The 19031-nt window shown below is 41.2% G+C and overlaps 1 protein-coding gene across 1 annotated transcript; it reads right to left on the bottom strand.

Moving 5' to 3' along the window:
* Nucleotides 1-737: 737 nt before the first annotated feature.
* On the bottom strand, nt 738-16625 carry LOC119827747 (flavin-containing monooxygenase 5-like). The gene is made up of 8 exons (XM_038349596.1): nt 16491-16625; nt 13829-14017; nt 12886-13048; nt 11287-11429; nt 10379-10578; nt 5253-5605; nt 1987-2059; nt 738-1113 (listed from the first exon to the last, which is right to left on the bottom strand). The coding sequence occupies exons 1-8, from the start codon at nt 16623-16625 to the stop codon at nt 738-740; spliced, it is 1632 nt and encodes a 543-aa protein (XP_038205524.1).
* Between the last annotated feature and the right edge of the window lie 2406 nt (nt 16626-19031).

The raw sequence follows: 19031 nt of genomic DNA, 5'->3' as shown, positions 1-19031 counted from the left end.
ACATAGGCAGAGAATGGACTAAAAGCCAGGTAAAGTGACAAGCACAGTCAGCATGGATTCACGCTTGCTACTTAGATCTCTGTACAGCATGGACTCACTCTTGCTAGTTAAATCTCCATACAGCATGGACTCATGTTTGCTACTGCAATCTCCTTAATACAGCACACCAAGTACGTATTTCTGCATACTGAAAGTAAAAGTAGTTCATTGATAGTTCTGCCATGTATTCTATTTTATTCTTCAATTTTTCTTTAAATAATCACAATTTAAATGGAAACAAATTTTGTTTTCTAATCAGCTGAAACACAAAGCATTCTGACATATTTTTAAACTTCTACGCTTTAAACTTAAGCTTTTGCATCTCGACACAAGTTGACTGAATGAATTGGAAGGAAAAATTATTAAGTGGAAAATATAATCACTGCACAATTAATATTTATCGATTTCCTGTGAGTATAACCAACCTTTGTGGAACCAGTTAGGATTAGCTTGGCTGCAAAAGCCTCTTAAGTTTTAAGTATGGGCTCAAGCTGTTTTAAGTGGAAGCTCTCCTTGTGATTCAAGATGGTTTGTAGAAGTTAATGCACACCTATTTTAAAGGACTCTTCTGCTTGTAACGCTTGTCTAAACATTTCTGTCGCTATAGTCATGTTAAATGAGACTGGCATATGCTACTCTCTAAAGGCTTTGTAATGATCTACAGGGAGGAGGAGGACATGCTTTCCCAATTCACTCATTCACTTGCGTTTACCATGGTAAATATATCTAAAGTATGCTAAACCCGTAGCCAGAAATGCCAGGCCAACTGGTGCCATCTTTATCCAAGAGAGCCCTGAGGTGGAGTGATTAGTCTCACTAGTAATTCGGGTCTTCAGGGGTTTCATGATCCGCTCTCTCTGAGTCAGGATGGCTCTCCGGGCCCCATCCCATTTCCCTGGACCCTGCAGACGGTACTGGTATGGGGTACAGGGCCCAAAGAAAACTTCCACGGCCAGCTTTGGATCTGAGAGAAACAGGATCAGCAGGTTAGGCTTCACCCCAAGCAGAGTGGCAATTTCATCCATGTACTCAATGTGGTCCACTTGGATTGTGTGCCGGGCTGTCTTCACATACCTAAAGCAGAGACAGAATATGGAAGGAAGACTCAGCTTCCAGGACTGGGCAGGAGCTTTAACTATTTCTACCATAGAGGTAAAGGAGCTGAGAGTGAGCTTCCTCGAGAAACCCAGCACCACCCAGCTGTTGAATGGAACACAGAATCCATGCTTTCACCCTTGAAGTACAGTAACTGTTTTTATAGCAGGACGTCTTTCTGCAGACCATGTTCGCAGTGGTCTTTAAAATGCCTTTCTTAGAAGTGTTTTTTTTTGTATTTATTTTCTTAGTGTGTGCTTGTGTGTGCATGCGTGTGTGTGTGTGTGTTGTAGTGTATATGTGTGGAAGCCAAAGAAAGGCTTGAAGAAGTTAAAAAAAAGATTTTAATGTAGCCAAATACTTAGCTGTGTGATATGTAGATGGGATGAAGAACTTAATTTCTAGTCCCTCCCTGGATTCACTGTCAAGGTCACAGCCTTGTGATGAGACACAAAATAATAGAAATGGGTTAATTCCAGATGTAAGAGCTAGTTAAAAATATGCCTGAGTCACTGGCCAGGCTGTGTTGTAATTAATATGGTTTCTGTGAGTTTATTCGGGTCTGGGAGACCGGGGAATGAATGAGCAGTCTCCGTTTACAACTAAAGATAGAGACGGAAGTGGCAGATGTAACTGCAGACTTAATAAGATTTGCAGGGGATAAGTACACACTCATTCCAGAGGACTGAGCCAGAGGACTGAGATGTGCACTTGGTTTTGTGCTGTGTAATTGCAAGGTGTAGGGAATGGAGAAGGGTGATACAGACATGGAGAACTGAGCTAGAATTTCATGCTAAGAAGCCCGTCATCCCTTTGAGGTTTCCAAACACTTCTTACTGCATTTTTATTTACCGTTTTTCCATAGCCTTTTTCCTTTGGGCAATGTCTGCCTTCATGGTCTTCGTGGAGGGCAGTTTGCTCAGCCCTGGAAGTGAAAAACCCATCAGGATTATCAAAAATAAAAGGGCATGTGAAACTTAAGAAATGCTCAACACCCTCATTCATCAGATCCTCAAATCATAAGGACTTTGACATTCCATCTTATACCTGGAATAATGACTAAGATCAAAAAGCCAAGTGACAGCTTATGCTGGCAGGAGTGTGGAATAAGAACACTCATCCACTGCTGGTGGGAGAGTCTTCTGTTTGTGTTGATTTCATTTGTTAATAAAGAAAACTGCCTTGGCCCATTTAATGGGCCAGCCCTTAGGTGGGTGGAGTAGACAGAGCAGGAAGAAGGAAGTGAGGTAGATGGCTCAGTCAGATGCCACGCCTCTCCTAAGTGAGACAGACCGCCGTGCCTCTCCTCAGGGAGACAGACGCGATGAAGCTCCGGTTCAAGATGGACATATGCTAGAATCTTCCTGGTAAGGCACCACTTCGTGGTACTACACAGACTATTAGATATGGGTTAATCAAGATGTGAGTAAGAGGCTGAAACTAATGGGCCAGGCAGTGTTTAAATGAACACAGTTTGTGTGTTGTTATTTCAAGGACTAAGCTAGCCAGGCGGCCGGGAGCCAGGCGGGAACACAGCCCACAGTTCATCACTACAGGAGTGCAAACTTGTATAGGCACCATGGACATTAGTGTGCTGGGTTCTCAGAAAATGGGAATCATCTACCTCAAATTGTAGCTGTATTGCTCTTGGCACATAGCCATAGGATACTTCATCCTACCACAGAGACACTTGTTCAGCCATATTCATTGCTGCCCTATTTATAATAGTCATAAACTGGAAACAATCTAGATGTCCCTCAAAAACAGAAGAATGGGTAAAAAAAATGTAGTAAATTTACACAATGAAAATGTTGAAATCATGGAATTTGCAGGCAAATGGATGAAACTAGAAAAAAATTCATCCTGAGATAACCCAGACCCAGAAAGACAAATCTGGTATGTATTCACTTCAATGTGGGTATTAGTTGTTAAGCTAATGGTAAACAAGCTACACTCCATAGAGCTTCAGAGGTTAGGTATAGAGAAAGGAACTGAGGGGATAGATCGATAGTGATGGATGAATAGGGCATGGCTGGAATGGGAGGATCAAGTGGGGAGAGGGAGGAAAAGAGAGACAAGTGAGGGGATATGGTGAGAGATAACTAAAATTACGGACCATTTGAGGGGTTTTACGAAAACCTAATATAGTAGAATCTTCCTAAAATATAGACATATATGAAGAAAATATAAATAAAATTCCCAAATAATGTGAAAGACAGATTCCCAACTGTCTACTTCTTGTTACCAAATGAAGCTTCTAGTACCAGGATTTCATTGTATCTATTGAGTTGTTGGCTAAGGGACTCCCATGGCAATTCCCAAATAATCCAGGCTTTATCAAAGACTCTTGGTTGCTCTCTACACCCTGATCCCAAGGCCCCATTGTTGAAGACAACACCCACAAAACTCATTGAGCACAGAGACATCAAACTGGTGCCTACTTAGAGCCTTCACCGCCATGTGCTAGTGTTCATACAGAAAGGTACTCTGCATGCTACCAAAGGAGAAACAAGCACCAACCCAGCCACACACTCTTTAATCTACAATGGAGTCCTACCTGCAAGATATGCTAGTGCAATGGAGGCACAAAGGCTGGAGAGTAACCAACCAATGTCTGACTTGACTTAAGGCCCGCCCCATGAGATGGAACCCATACTGAACACTGCTCAAGCAACCAAGAACCTGAGGTTAAATAGCCTGGGACCTAGAGTGAAACCAAATACTACTCTTCTAAAAACAAACAAACCAACAACAACAAAGAAGCAGCAATAACATGACTCCTAATGACATTCTACTGTAATCATAGACTATGGTCATTCTTAGCCATCAACAGAGAATCTTCCTCCTGCAGAAGATGGGAAGAATTACAGAGACCCACAGCCAGATAATATGCAGAGCACTGGGAGATCTTAGAACAGCCTCAGAAGGGATGTTTCTATCAAATGTCCTCCTCCAGTCCCTAGATCTCAGGGAATGCCATGGAATAGGAGGCAGAAAGAGTGTAATTGCCTTAGGGGATGGAGGACATCAGGAAAACAAGATCCTTTAAATCAACTAGATTGATACACATAGAACTCTCAGAGACTGAGCTGCATGCACAGGGCCTGCACAGGTCTTTTTCACAAGATAGGGCCCTAAAGCTGAAAGGAGAAGTAGACACATGCCCTCATCCCTAACTCAGAAGTAATTTCCAATTGATAACTACTTGCAAATGAATTTAGTTCCCTCCAAGGAAATTTCACGGAGAAAACAAACTACTCTTAGGAGTAGGCCACATGCCCAATAGTAGATGGCCAATAGACAACAAACTCGACCACTATTTGGAGGTTCCTTGTCTCATAATGTTGAGACAAGGGCTTTCTCCTTTTTAAAATTATCTTCTTATTTATAAATTTATTTATTTTTCTTTTTTTTTTTTTTTTTTGGTTTTTCGAGACAGGGTTTCTCTGCAGCTTTTTTAGAGCCTGTCCTGGAACTAGCTCTTGTAGACCAGGCTGGCCTCGAACTCACAGAGATCCGCCTGCCTCTGCCTCCCGAGTGCTGGGATTAAAGGCGTGCGCCACCACCGCCCGGCCTTTAATTTATTTATTTTTCCTTCTCTCTTTTTGCCATATAGTTTCCTCGCATGCGCGCGCGCGCGCGCGCACACACACACACACACAGAGACAGAGAGAGAGACAGAGAGAGAGAGACGCGTGCATGGGTGTGTGTGTGTGTGTTTATTAATTCTAGTTAGTGACTTTATGGGATTCCTTAGTGAGTGAACAAATGGGTCTCTGTTTCTTGTGCCTTCTCTTGGGCTTTTTTTCTCTCTGCTTGTTTTGTTCAATTCTGATGTGTTAGTTTTTATAATAATCATATTTCCTTAGAAGCCTGTTTTTTTTTTTTCTAATAAGAGACAGGAGGGGATGGATCTAGATGAGAGGGGTGGAAAGGAACTTGGAGGAAGTAGAGGGAAAAATCACAATCAGGATCTATTGTGTAAGAAAAGAATCTATTGTCGATTAAAGGAAAACAACAACAAAGAAGGGCATGTTTAACTGGAAACTAGTGCGAAGAGAAATGAGAGTTCACTTTAAGTGAACTGCCAGGTCCCCTCACAGCCTTTGTTCACAGACCTTTGAACACCCGCACAGCCCAGCGAGACTGGAGCTCTGCAATTGGTAGGATGATGCCCAAGGGCTGGATGAGCCCGATGACAGCCAGCGTTGGCTTTTCCAGGTCTGGAGGGAACATCAGCTTATACAGGGACACTTCGTTGTCAGTAACTGCAATCAGATCCTCAAGGAATGGAAAAGAAAAGCTGTATCCTGTGGCAAAGATGACAACATCAATATTCGTCTCCACCGTGCCATCGTCAAAGATGGCGTCTGTTTCCGTGAACTCTTTCACGTTGGGCTTCACTTGGATTCTTCCAGAGATGATGTGATTGGGAAGGTCATCACTGACGGTGGGGTGCTGACTCAGTGGTCTGTACAGAAAAATGAAAATTTAAGCAAATCTAAGAAGGAGAAAGCAATGTGTGAAAGAAGGATTTGAAGCTAGCAATTTCCCCTGCAGTTCTGCCTCCAAACACAGAAGTTTGTGTTCGTGCGTGCGTACACGCGCGGTGTGTCCTCATACACAAGCATGCAGAAGTCAAGGGAGGATATAAGGCATCCAACTTTATCACACTAGGTCTTAGTTTCCTTGGGATAAGGTCTCTCATGAGCCTAAAGTTTGAGGTTTTGGCTAGGCTGCCTGACCATTGAGTTTCCTGAACTTACCTGCTCCACCTCCCAAAAGTGGCCATGGCTGACTTTTAAAATTTAATTTTCCGTGGGTTCTGGGAATTAAAACTCAGGTCCTACCCCTACTTAGCTCATATGAATTCCGTCATCACTCCTGAGCTTATGAAGGTGAGGCAGAACGTTCAGAGATTCTTCCCTTATGCTGTGTCCCTTCACTAGTATGTAGACCACCCAGCCCCAGAAAGAATGAGTTGTAGCTTGCTTGCTTTGTTCGATCGATTGATCCATCTATCTATCATCCATCCTTTTTTCTTTCCTTCCTTTTCTTCTATTTCTTCCTTCCCTTCTTTCTTTCTGGCTCCTTTTTGTTTTCATTTCTTTTCTCTCTACCTTTACACACATTTAACATTTAATTTTACATCAGTATTTATATGTCTCCCATCCCCTTTCCCCAGTCTTCTATTCTGAGGCACCTGCTCTAATACTTTCTATTGTGGACCGAACTCACATGACTTTCTTTTCTTCTTATGGGATTTAGGAGCCTGGGGTTGAGACATTTTCTAGCAGAATCTTTAAATGCTATTGCACTACACTCTCCAATGTTGTACATATGCAGATCAATAAAAGGCAGATTGTGTTATCTTTCTGCTACAATTTACCTAAGGGTTTTATCTGGCAGAGGCTAGGACTGGAGACTCTCAAAACTTCTCCAATAAGTAATAGGGCGGAATTCTAAAGTAAGAAGAACAGAAATAGGCTCATATGTTCAAAGAATGTACTAGAGGAAGTCACTGGAGGCTGCAGTGTGCCCTGGTGGAACAAGATAAGGTATGCCATACCTAGGCCAGGCTGTGGAGTTTGTAGATGGGTTTAAGAGTTTGACTTGAGGCTGAGGTTAGTTTCTGCAGGTGTTTTAGGAAAAGACATAGAGACCTTCATAAATGTCTGTGGTTTTTCAAGGCCCAGTCTCAAGCTAACTTGCAGGAGACAAAGAATGTGGCTGACTAGTACAGTTCAGCTAGGACAGAGAAAAAGATGTGCCCGAGGGGCTTACCTGGGGAGTATCTCTGTGTACGTGTGGTGTCAGGACTGTATCCTGGAACCCAGCACCCCCCTTTCAACGTGAGAAGTCATTTCTTCTCCTCCTTATTTAAGTTCTGCATCTCCTCTCCATTCTTGTCTCTCATCTTTCTAGTAAACATTTTTCCTGCTATCTATCTGCTTTGGGTTCTAATTGGGAAATGACGTTTTTAATTACTAAAGGATTCCCTGAAGCCTTGGCTTTGTTAAAGATTGCTTCAGATTTTCATGCACGCTGACTTCTCTTCTCCATTCAATCTCCTTGGCACCTGGCTCAATTTCTGGATCCTTCTTCAGTCTGCATTCTGGTTATTGACATATGAGAGGAGCTTTCTCTTTGACACTTCCTACAAGCTGCCTTGGCTACTGAAGGCTCCTCTGGGTGACTCCTCTGCAGAAGGTTCAAGGTCAGTGGGCCAATCCTGTGAGCTAAGACAAGGATACCAGCAGGCATCCCGTCCCTGCCGAGTCATCCAGAGAAAGCCTCTCTGTGTCCTCCTTCATGGGCATGATGGCCTCAGGAGGAACTCAGCTTGTTCCTCTTCCTTACTCTGTCAGTGTTAGGGTACCACGTCAGGAAGGATTACTGCTGCCTTTAACCAGCATCACACACCAAGCTCTCCCCAGGGTACACTAGAGTGTCACCTTTGGGATCCCTAAAATTGATCTTCATGTACAAATTGATCTTCATGTACTTATCTGACCTATGGAGAAGAAAGACTGACATACTGTGTAAAGCCATAATGGATCCTTTTGCCTCCTAGCTCCGGACATTTACAAAGATAGTATTATCAGATGCCCTCTAATCCTTACTCTTAGTATATACCCAAAGAGATTAAATCAGTGCCCTCAAAACATATCCACACTCCACGCTCATTGTAGTCTCATTCACACCAACCAAAAAGTCAAAACAGAACCCAAGTGTAGATACATCAGGGTAAGTAACTGTGATATACATCTCTCTGTCTGTCTCGTTCTCTCTTTTTATATGATCTATGACTGTGGTATAAATGTTCAATGGGATGCTATTCAGCCTTGAAATTGGTGGTAGAGCACTTGCCCAGTAGGCATAGGAACCTAAGTTTAAAAGGCTGACATCAAACAGTACATGGGTATCACAATTTGGTCTTGACGATTTAAAAATAACACATTAGATGTGTATCGGATATGTATATCTGGTATGAATTTGGGAGGGTGAATATGATCAAAATATGTTATACAAAATTCTTAAAAATAAATAAAGAAGAAAAGGAAAACATTGCCAGTTGCCACAGCATAACGAACCTGAAAAATAGTATGCTATGTGAAATACATCAGATACTGAAAAGAATATTATATTATATTGCTTACATGTAGAATGTAGAAAAGTCAAATGAGTAGTATACAGTGGCTGATGGCAGGTTTGAGGGCAGACAGAGGAGAACTTAGAGAGATGTGAGTCAGAGGAAAGAAAGTCACAGATGTGTAGAACGAACAAGTTAAGGTTCAAACTCACGGCATAGGGACTATAACCAACAATACTATTGCACTGTGGATTTAGGTGCTTTTGCCAAGCTAGGTCTACGTGAGATCCTGAATGTTTTGATTTGCTTCACTATAGTAACAGTCTCACTGTACGTGTAGAGCAGAGGGAGTCAGAGACATTAAAATTATGCAATCATCTTTAAAAAAATGGACACAATCCATTTTCCATGCTCCAGACATACGTGCCTTGGCTTCTGCCTCTTTGTGGTCCTCTCCCTGACACTGTCAGAGTGCTGGTTCTCTTCTGTTCCTCACTTTGCACCCAGCCCTTTCCTAGCTCAGAGATGTTTTGCTTGAGAATCCTCCTGCTTACAGCCTTTTTTGCTGGATGATTTTTCATGGTGGCTCCTTCTCACTCTTAAAGTCTTAGCTTAAGCATCACTCCTAAAAATTGCTTCCTTGATCATTCTGTTAGTTTATCTATCCCTTCTACAGTCTGTCATATTCATTATTCATGTCCTTTATAATTCTCCTGACACTAAAGTTTAAAAAATGTTCTCATCTTCCTCCACAGAACACAATGTTTTCATTCACAGCATAATAGAAGATTGTTAATTTTTTTTGAGTGAACGTAACATACATGTCACATTCTTTTGTACCATCTTCTGAGACCTCTAAGGCAGAGGGAGGCAGGATCCTAAGTCTGTAAGTGCAAGATGTGCAAGAACAAGGACCTGAGTTTGAGCCCCAGCACCTGCACAACAACCTGGTCACTGCAGTGAACAACCGTCATCCCGGCAGTGGGGAGGAGAAGAAAAGAAGGTTCTGCGACACGCTGCCTAGCTAGTCTAGCTGAATGGATGAGCAAAATACACAGTGAGAGCTTGTCTCAAAAATTAAGAGGGAGAGCAATTTCACTGGACATCTAGCATCAAGCCATGGCCTCCACATCTGGCCATACACACACACACACACACACACACACACACACACACACACACACCCTTGAAGACCATAAATAGTCGTATAAGAAACATACTATTTGTTGACTTATCTGTTTACCTTTGCTAGAACAATATATCACTTAGTAGAAAAATATAACATTTATTGACTTAGATCAGGTCTGGAGAGCCACTGTCAACAAGTCACACCTAGTGAGTACCTTCTTGCTGTTGGGGACACTGCACAGTCTGAAGTGGCATAGGGCACCACGCAGGAAGACAGAGCTAAACCCCTAACTTAGTTTTTCTTCCTCTTGTAAAACTCCTAAGCCCTCCTAGGGGCCTCATCCTCATGACACCATCTACTCTCACCCTTGATGGCACCACCGTGACACACCATTAATATATGAATGTGAGGATAAGTACCCATGAGTGAATTCTGGGGCACCTAACTTGTTTGAGTAATATTTCTTCATTTTATTTCTTTTATTTTCTTAACTCCACTTAGTCTTAATCCCACTCCATCTTTTGCTTATTAACTGGAGGCTGCTGATTATTTCTAACTGAGACACTGCCGTGGGATAAGAGCTGGAATTAAGGGGTGATCCTGCAGAGGACGGATACCTTAGACAGCTCCCCTACCCTGCGGGCTTCCCTGACACATCTACCCCAACCTCAACAAAATTTACGATGACATTCATCATGGCATCTCACATTGCTTTGCTCAAACCTGTGTTTGAGTCTTCTCTCATCTCCCCGGTTGATGTCTATGGAAGGGAAGAGCATTGAATTGCCTTTTGCCCGAAGTTTTGGTGTCCAGTAATCAAGTGTTACTTGACTGATGAACGGATGAGAATATACAAGCGGTGCCAAGAAGCACATGTGCGCTTGCCTTCAGTAATGTACATTATACAAATCTAAGTGGTTTACAGTCCTAAGGGCATGGGGTCAATCAGGAGTCAAAAGCTCAGTTGTCTTCAAAGCACAAACCTACATGCGATTACCCACATCAAGCCCCATGTTTGTCACCTGTGCTTTGGCTGCAGACCGTAGTGTGCATGGTTGAACCTTGAGTTCAGTATCTTCTCGAGGTATTTATTTACTGCTGCTGTGGTTAATATTTTCTGGAGAAAGCTATGGAACCGAGTGAAAAATGAACTGTCCATGGGATATCCATTATTCCAAACGCGGTGTAAAATCCACGATCCTCGCCTGGTACTGAGGAATACCTGTGGAAGGGTGATTACAGCAGGAGAGAAGAGAGGAATGCTTGCCCGTTGTACTGTTCAAGTGACAGTCATCACCCTTTTGGAGAGTGTGGACCACTGGAGAATAGGCAGACAAGCGTCGTGCCATGGCCACCGTGCGGTGCTTTGCCAGAACTTTTACTAAGTCCAGAAAAGGGCTGTCTATATGACACCAAATTTATCCATGAAAACTAAATGCAGTTCGCTTATCTACCTGTCTCCAAAATACCATGGTAAAAAGTTCTCCTGGATATTGACCTAGCTGTACTTCATATGTTAATAAGGGTTTGAATTCGTAAGTCAATTGCCATATTGCTGTCACAGTCTGTATTGTTTGCTTTAAAAAACATCCGTGGAAAATATTTGGTGAGAGTAACCCAGACCCAGAAGACAAATAGCACATATTCTCCCTCATAGCAAGACCCTACCAAGAAGAATCAAACCAGTCATCTAATCCATGCTAGTGCTCCCTTAGGGTGCCTGGGAATTGTTTGCATGCCGGTTCCTGTTGGTAGTTTAGGGGATTATTTTGCTTTCATTTTGTACTCAGCATGATTTTAAACATCTTGAAGTGGGTCCGTGGATTTCTCTACATGTTTTTTCTGGCCCTTCTTAAACCAAACTTACATTTTGGGTTATACCTACAAATGCACAGGGTTCCTCTGGTGAAGTTAACAATCACCAACAAACCTGTTTGGCCACTCGACTAAGTTCCACGGCAATATCCACCCCGGAGTTCCCAATGCCAACCACGATGATTCTCTTTCCTATGTAGTCCTCGGGAGTTTTGTATTCCCGACTGTGGAAATAACAGCCTTCAAACTTCTCAATGCCTGTGGTTGAAGAAGATCATTTGTCATTATGAGGAAGACTTTTACATATTGACACATGTAAGAAAGTTACATTCTGAACAACCTGAAAGAGGAAGAAATGAAATCTGGGCCAGGCAGCTGAAGATCACACATGGTCCCCAAATGCTATTCATATTTAAGGAAGCTCATGGGATGTGTAATCTGTAGATTATTTCATATCTAGAAAAGCTTTCCTGAATATATTGCATATGATGTTAAAAAACCAGGGGCTTTCATTTTTTTTTATTAAAAATTTCCGCCTCCTCCCTGCCTCCCATTTACCCCCCCTAGGGGCTTTCATTTTGTAAATACTTGTGTTAGTGTGCAAAATGATTATACACCTGTTATGCCTAATTCACCCAGAATTTTAAACAACCATTTAAAGCAATCTTATTTACTTTGTCTCCATTTTCCACAATGGTTTCTTGGGCACCATACAAAGGAATTGAAACTTAAAGTATTTTCTAATTGATTCCTGGTGGTAATTTGATGGAAAGAGAGAGCAAGCAAGTCAAAAGTCAGAGGAGGGGTTTAGTCAGGGGAGACAGTGGAGCTAAAACACCCCGGCTTGAAATGGATACCATTTTACCACATAGAACTATTAAGCTGTCCATTTGGTTTTATGGGTCAATGAGAAGCTAAGATATGGAAGAGGGAAATTTCATTCCCCACACATACACCTAGACTACAGTTGAGTAAGAAACGCTGAGAGCCAGAGAAATAGTCTTCTCCAGGGAAAATATCCTTTGATTGTTTATCCAATACCAAGTGGCCAGCCCTTAAATCATATATATTGTATATATCGCGGTTGGAGAAAGGAAGGGAGGGGGAATGAGTAATTATACTTTACCAATAAAATAAATTAAAAATGAACTCATGATAAATAAATGCACTGAAGTTTCTTCCCCGTATGCTCAGATTTCTAAATGTGTGGACTTGCCAGCTGCTTGCTAGGCACTTGTCCCTCATTTTTACTAATTGCACTTTCTCTGGAATAGACCGAGATCAACTATGTTGACAAAACTACAACTATTTGAATGTGGGCTGATTTCTGTTAGTCATTAGAAGCTGGATGTAATTATAATAAGGGGGACAGCATGAGTCATTGTGTTTGCCTGCTTTTTGTTTCAATGGATTACATTGTCCTGTTAACAGAGAAGGAACACTTTGCTACTGAGGGATACCAGGGATAATTCACTGAAACTTAATGAAACTTAATAACATTTATGCCCAGTCATGAAACTTAGTAGCATTTATGCCCACTCATGAGACTTAATAATACTTATACCCATTCATGAAACTTAGTAACATTTATGCCCATTCATGAAACTTAATAGCATTTATGCCCACTCATGAAATTTAGTAACGTTTATGCCCACTCATTTCTGCCTGTAAGTTATTTGGAAAATGCCTTTCTAGCAGGTTCTCCCGGACACACCTGGGAAGGATGTGAGTGGCAGGTGGGGGTCAGTGTGATGACCACTACAGACCAGAACCCCATCAAATACCAGGCTCTCCTGTTTGCCACTCGTCTCCACAACCACATCCCACTGTCCACTGACTCCGAAGTCTGGCCGCTTCCTCACTTGCCTCACTTGGGTCTGAGGAAGGAACACAGAAGGAAGCACAGGTGACTCAGCTGACAGTTCTTGCCGAGTCCTCCTCCCCGAGTCCCACAAACCCTGACGGGACACTTAGCTAAGGCATTCACGACAATATAGTTCCTGTTCCTTCCACAGTAGGTTCAGTGTTGGGTGTATTTTCAACATATTGGGGAAATTCTGTTACAGACATACTCTTATAGAAACAGAAACAGTTGAGGCTTTATGAAATATTGGAGTGGCTGGAGCCACAGCATTCATATCCTCCTAGGAAGGATACGCATGGAGATAATATTTCTTCACATTTTTCATTCCTTAGGACAGGCCTATCCCTTTACCTCTGGCCGGCATTTTGAAGTTCAGGGAATTAAAATTTTCATCATGAGATGAAAACGGGTTTGTGTGTTTAGGTTTTAGTGCTGATCATATGTAGAAGGTAGGAAATAAAATATTCTTTACATGAGCCTGCTTCTTGTTTTGTAAGCAACACAATTTGGCTCAATCTCTACTAGCATTATTCTAAGTCCTCAAAGATTTCAAATTGATAAGGAGGGCTCGCCACCACAATGCACGATCAAAACAGGGTCTGATGAGCAAAGTCTTCCAGCCTCACATTCAACTGAAATTGTCAAAAGACTTCAACCTGTGATGGTTTCCTGATGTGGACCCTCACTGATGACCTCTTCTTCATGTGTGGGAACCAGGAGGTACTTTTGTGCATGCACAGGTGAGCGTATTTGCTCACATGCATGTGCACATACGCAGGATGCAACACTGCACCTTAAATCGGATGTAAGGCAGAAGGCGGAAGTGCTTGGCGTACTTCCTGAAGTAGTCCATGAGTCTGCAGTTGTGCATGTAGTTGGGAAAATGCTCAGGAACTGGGAAGTCACTGAAACACATCATTTCCTTTGAAGTATTGATCGTCACAGATTTGTAGATACTCGGCATTTTCTCTGACGGATTTTTCTAGAAGATAAAACCCCTCAATGCAACAAACTTCATAATTACAAGGTAATAAAACATTTTAAGTGATGCCAGGTATTTTTAAAAAGTGGAACATTGCTTTTTATATATTGTCAAACATTTACTAATGTTTTCTCCCAAGATCCATTGTTTCCTAGAGAAAGAATCACATCAAATCAACCACAAATCCTGTGTATGACTTCTCAATCAGAATAATGGATGTCAGAAAAGAGAATATTGTTTTTCAAATGGCAAATCAAAATGATTTCTAATCCCAATAAAAATTCCCTTAAGTATGAAAGTAAAATACAATTTAAGGAAAACAAAAGCTGGAGACTGGTAGCCATAAATGCTACACAAAATGGGAAGGGCCAATGCACTCCCAGACGCTCCCCAGATCTACAGTCTCCACACTCCAGGTCTAGCTTGGGCTCAGGCAGTTCCATGTACCAGCTCTAACAAAAAAGATAGTAATAGCAATACCAATGCCATGCACTGTACAGTAAAAATTCTTCTTCTTTAGAAACAAGATTTTTTATATTAATGAAAGGAGCTATCAATTAAAATATGTAATAGCCATGAACTTATAAGCACATATAGTTATCATTCATATGTATATATGTATATATATGATAAAAACTGCTAAGAGAAATGTGATAGACACTAACATGTATGATACACTATATCATATTTTAAATAGTACAACTTGCTGTCCTCTCAGGAATCTTGATACAGTTTGATATAATATCATGTCTGCCTTATCACTGAGAATCTTTGAAATTAGATATACTTTTTAAGCCTTTCCATTGGTCTAGTCTCAACATAGCAGGATGGTCCTTCTACAATGTAAGAATGTTTCTCTTTCATCTCAGGTTCTGTCAAAATCTTTACTAAAGTCTATACCCACTGACAAAACCCAGTTTTATGCATCCCTCAGAAGCATAGCCCAGCTTTCCCCCCCACCCTTGGGCACTAAGCCAGCTGCACCAGCCTGCTGGTTCTCCCTGCCAAGCCAGCCATGCTCCCACCTCAGAGTTCTGCACCCCAAGTTCCCTCTAAACCCCCTTTTCAGATGCTCTTCATCCTTGCCTTTTATTTAACTCATTGTTCCCAAATCACTTTATCTTGAGGTTATCTGCGGCCTCGTACTTAGGTTATATTCCCAAGTCTCAGATCCTGCTGTACTTTTTGCAGTATGCTTGCTTACTGCTACTATCTACCCCATTTTATTTTCCTTTATCTTGGTTAGAGTTTAAGCACCCTGATGTTGAGAATTTTGTACTCATATTTGTTAGTATATTCCATCACTTGTAAAAGTGCCTTGTACAAGTAAGTATTCAAAAATATTCATTGAATAAATAAACTCTTAAAGAAGAAATAACATAGATATTGATATTTATAAACCGAGTGTCAATCCCTGGAAAAATCCCACAGGTTGCAGAGGGGTACATGAATCATATCAACAACATATTAGGAGGTATTTGGGGTGAGCAAGGCTGCTCCTTGGATACTTCTCTGTTTCAGGGCCACCAAAGGGAGATCCCTGTGAGACAGCCATGCTAACTACTTTGCCAGAGCAACCACTGTCCACAGGAATGAAGTCTCACAATTAAGCTGTTGCTATATGTCCTGAGTGCAAATAAAAGCCAAGAGGAATAAAAAAAAATTAACTCATCAATGAAGACATTCTAAGGGCCATCCATGACTGGTGAGCAAAACAGTTCTGTAAGGTCTCCAGAACTGGAAATCATTGATGGCAAGTCCTGAGTTTCATGGACACATCCAATAAAGGAGAGAAGCACTAAAAGAAGATGCTCACATAGAAACTTGAGCCTATTCAACATTTAGCACCCTTGAAAACAGTGCATTTCTTGCTATTTAGAACTCAGAGAAAAAAATAGTCATTGCCCTGTAAAACACACACACACATACACAAACAAACATACACAAACACACACACACACACACACACACACACACACACAGAGAGAGAGAGAGAGAGAGATCTACACACACTGATCTGTATCCCTATACTGTGGTTTACTGTGGTTATCTGGGACATTTAAGAAAGAGTATCATGCAGATATTACCACAAGACAGAACATGAAATTACATAATTACATAGTGGAAGGTCATCAATGAACCATCAGTCTGTCCTGCCTCCCAAATCTACAGCACCCTTAACTTTGAATAAGAACAGCACATCTAAACAGTTTTAAAAAATCAATAGCCACCATCCCTTTACTAAGATCTGTGAGGGTCACACAGATTTCAGCTGCTTTGAATACAATCTTCCAAATTTTATTCCTCATCTGAAGTTGACAAATTTCCTCAATAATTGACATAAGCACAGAGATTAGAGTCACTAAATGACTGATTATGTGACATCCTGTATGTTCCATTTAATGAAACTATCCAAATTGCTACAGCTATCTTAGTGAAACCATATCTAAAGTCAAATAAAATGCAAATGTACTTGAAATTTCCATAGGCCTCCAATGTCATCACTTCTTTCAAAGCATGTTGGCTCCAGATCTTCATCCAAACAACACTTGATGGCTCCCAGGCCACTGATGCCTGCTCCGATTACAGCTATCCGTTTCTTAGCCATGGTGCTACCACAGACAAGTAAGCATTGAGAATTTTCATTATCATCCAATCAATTGAAACAAAACCACTTTATTACAAAGACCTGTAGTTTACTGCCCTAATTTTTTTTATTGTTCTTATAATTAATATATTGAATATCTGCCACAAATAAAAGCAAACCTATGGCACACGCACGCACACGCACAAATGTGCAGACAAACTTGCTTGTTCTGCCTGCAAAGTTCTCCCTAGGGTGAGCCAGAGAAACACAGGGGTAATTCTAGGCTCTTTAGTAAGTGCAATGACACTATGTGGGCTAGGAACAGGCAGCGCAGGGGAGGCCTGTGCAGGACATAAGAGATGCAAAGTTAAGAGTGAATGCCCAGGAGTTAGCTAGGTGTGAAGCTAGGAAGGTGTGTGTTGGGGAGAGAGCGTGTTGGTGTGTTGATGTTGTGTGGTGTGTGTGTGTGTGTGTGTGTGTTAAAAGTGCAGAGCGAAGACAACCTAAATGAAGGCGGGAGCAGAAGAAAGCATCACGGGTGTTTAGAGCTGGAAGATCTCTGGTTATAGTTCAAGAAGACAGGGACTGAAGTAGGTATACTGTGTGTCAAAACTGTGGGATCTTGTGATCTTTAAGAGAGAAATTTTGGGGGCCTGCTGGAATGGAAGGCATCTGAGGAGAAAATAATACTGATAAAAGTATTTAGTGATCAATAATTACACTCCATAAATGCTTAGCGAAGCAAAGTTAATTTCATGTGATATTTTCTTCTCTTTTAAATGGCATTATGAAAGTTCAGAGATATAATTGGGAAAATTATAGAAAATATCATTCAGAATGATGACATAGCAATTTAGTGTTTCTGAGCCTTAGATATTGTACTCATTCATTTACTTACAATTTTTATATATCAGGCAATAGACACTCACCCAAACTGTGGTCTAGGTCCTGTGATGGCTGCAGGGGTCACGAAAGGAACCTTTGACCTCAGGGGCTCCAGTCTAAGGAACAGAGAGGCACAGATAAAGGGGAAATGCCACATGACGGCAAATGTTTAGAAGCGAGCGTATTGTGCTTCAGTCTCGCTGAACCGCAACCAATACTGGTGCATCCATGCCCTTTTCTGATGAAAATGCCCTTGGTTGCTGATGCTGGCCCCACTATCCTCTTTTTTTTCTCCCATGTAAAGTCTTGTGTGAGCAGCTCATGCATAGTTCATTAAGCTCTTCTTTCTCAGTAACCATAGTGACTTGTGTAGAACTCTTATTACAGTTACAACACACCTTTATTGCAGTTCTGTCTCTTTGTGGATGAGCAATAAATTCTTTGCAACACTTGAGATTTATTAGGTGCCATGGATGAAATCTAATAAATGTCTATGTGCTGAAAAGGGTGAATGAATTAATTTCTTAACCCCCCTTTTACACTTGCTACCATGCATAGAAAGGATTATACCATCTGTTATAATCAGATAAAATATGCTAATGATGATCTCAAACTTTGCCTACACAAAACTGTATATTATAAGGAAAAACCTAAGGTACCAACCCTTGTAAAGAAGAAAATTGACGTTTAGTTTAGACTTCTTAATGAAGGTAGAGATGATCTTCCTCCCCGGCTCTTGAAAATGAAGCCAAATTCCACAGCAACTTGAAGTCTTTTATAGCTGATGGAATTGGCTAATGTATAATCCTTTCCCATGACTCTTCTAATTTGGATTTAAAAGTGTCATGGACATCATAGGGAAGGGACTATATCTAATGGGGGTATTTATAATTAACCACTGGCATCGGTCTGCAATGCATTTTAATACTAATTGACACATTGTAAAGATGGTCAATTAGTATTATGAAATGAAATCAGATTCGTGGGACAGCAGAATAAAAATTGGGAAATATGAGCAATGTTGTTATTTAACTGGCCATGGTACAAAAGGGCTATTTGTCACTTTAAATAGTTTTGTGTTAGGAAAACATGGTCCACAAATTGAAATAATATTCACTTAATACTTATAACTCAACTTCTATGAAAACTAAACAGATAGTGACTTACAAAAAGAAATATGCTAACAATAAATTAAAAGCCCAATGTTCTTACTTTGTTAAAAGTGAAAACACCTACTTTTGATAAAAATTCTATATGTGCTGAACTAGCCTTAGAAGAAAGATTGGTGTTGATCTCTCTGAATCCTCCATAAGGCGAAGGATTCTGTGGGATGTGGATCACTGGGGTCGTCTTCTAGAATCCTGCCATCACAGTTACTTTGTCTCCCTTCCCTCTGACCTTCCCCGGGCTCAGCACACAGGCATCGGCCACTTTTGCAGATAATAGAGTGTCCTGTCCGTCGCCACATTTGCAGAATCTGATAGCAGGCCGAAGTTGCTGTGGTGGGAAAAGCTGTTGACCATGCTCCAAGTTCTCTATGCA

Source organism: Arvicola amphibius, chromosome 12 (assembly GCF_903992535.2).
Source record: "Arvicola amphibius chromosome 12, mArvAmp1.2, whole genome shotgun sequence".
NCBI lineage: Eukaryota > Metazoa > Chordata > Mammalia > Rodentia > Cricetidae > Arvicola > Arvicola amphibius.
This window is presented reverse-complemented; position numbering and strand designations above follow the sequence as displayed.

Excerpts from the sequence above, each read along its gene's own strand:
- LOC119827747 (XM_038349596.1), bottom strand. The coding sequence starts at position 16,625 with ATGGCTAAGAAACGGATAGCTGTAATCGGAGCAGGCATCAGTGGCCTG. Across the intron at positions 14,018-16,490 it reads GAGGCCTATGGAAATTTCAA|AAAAATCCGTCAGAGAAAAT; the intron begins GTACATTTGCAT and ends TTTATCTTCTAG. Across the intron at positions 11,430-12,885 it reads GCCACTCACATCCTTCCCAG|GCATTGAGAAGTTTGAAGGC; the intron begins GTGTGTCCGGGA and ends CTTCAACCACAG.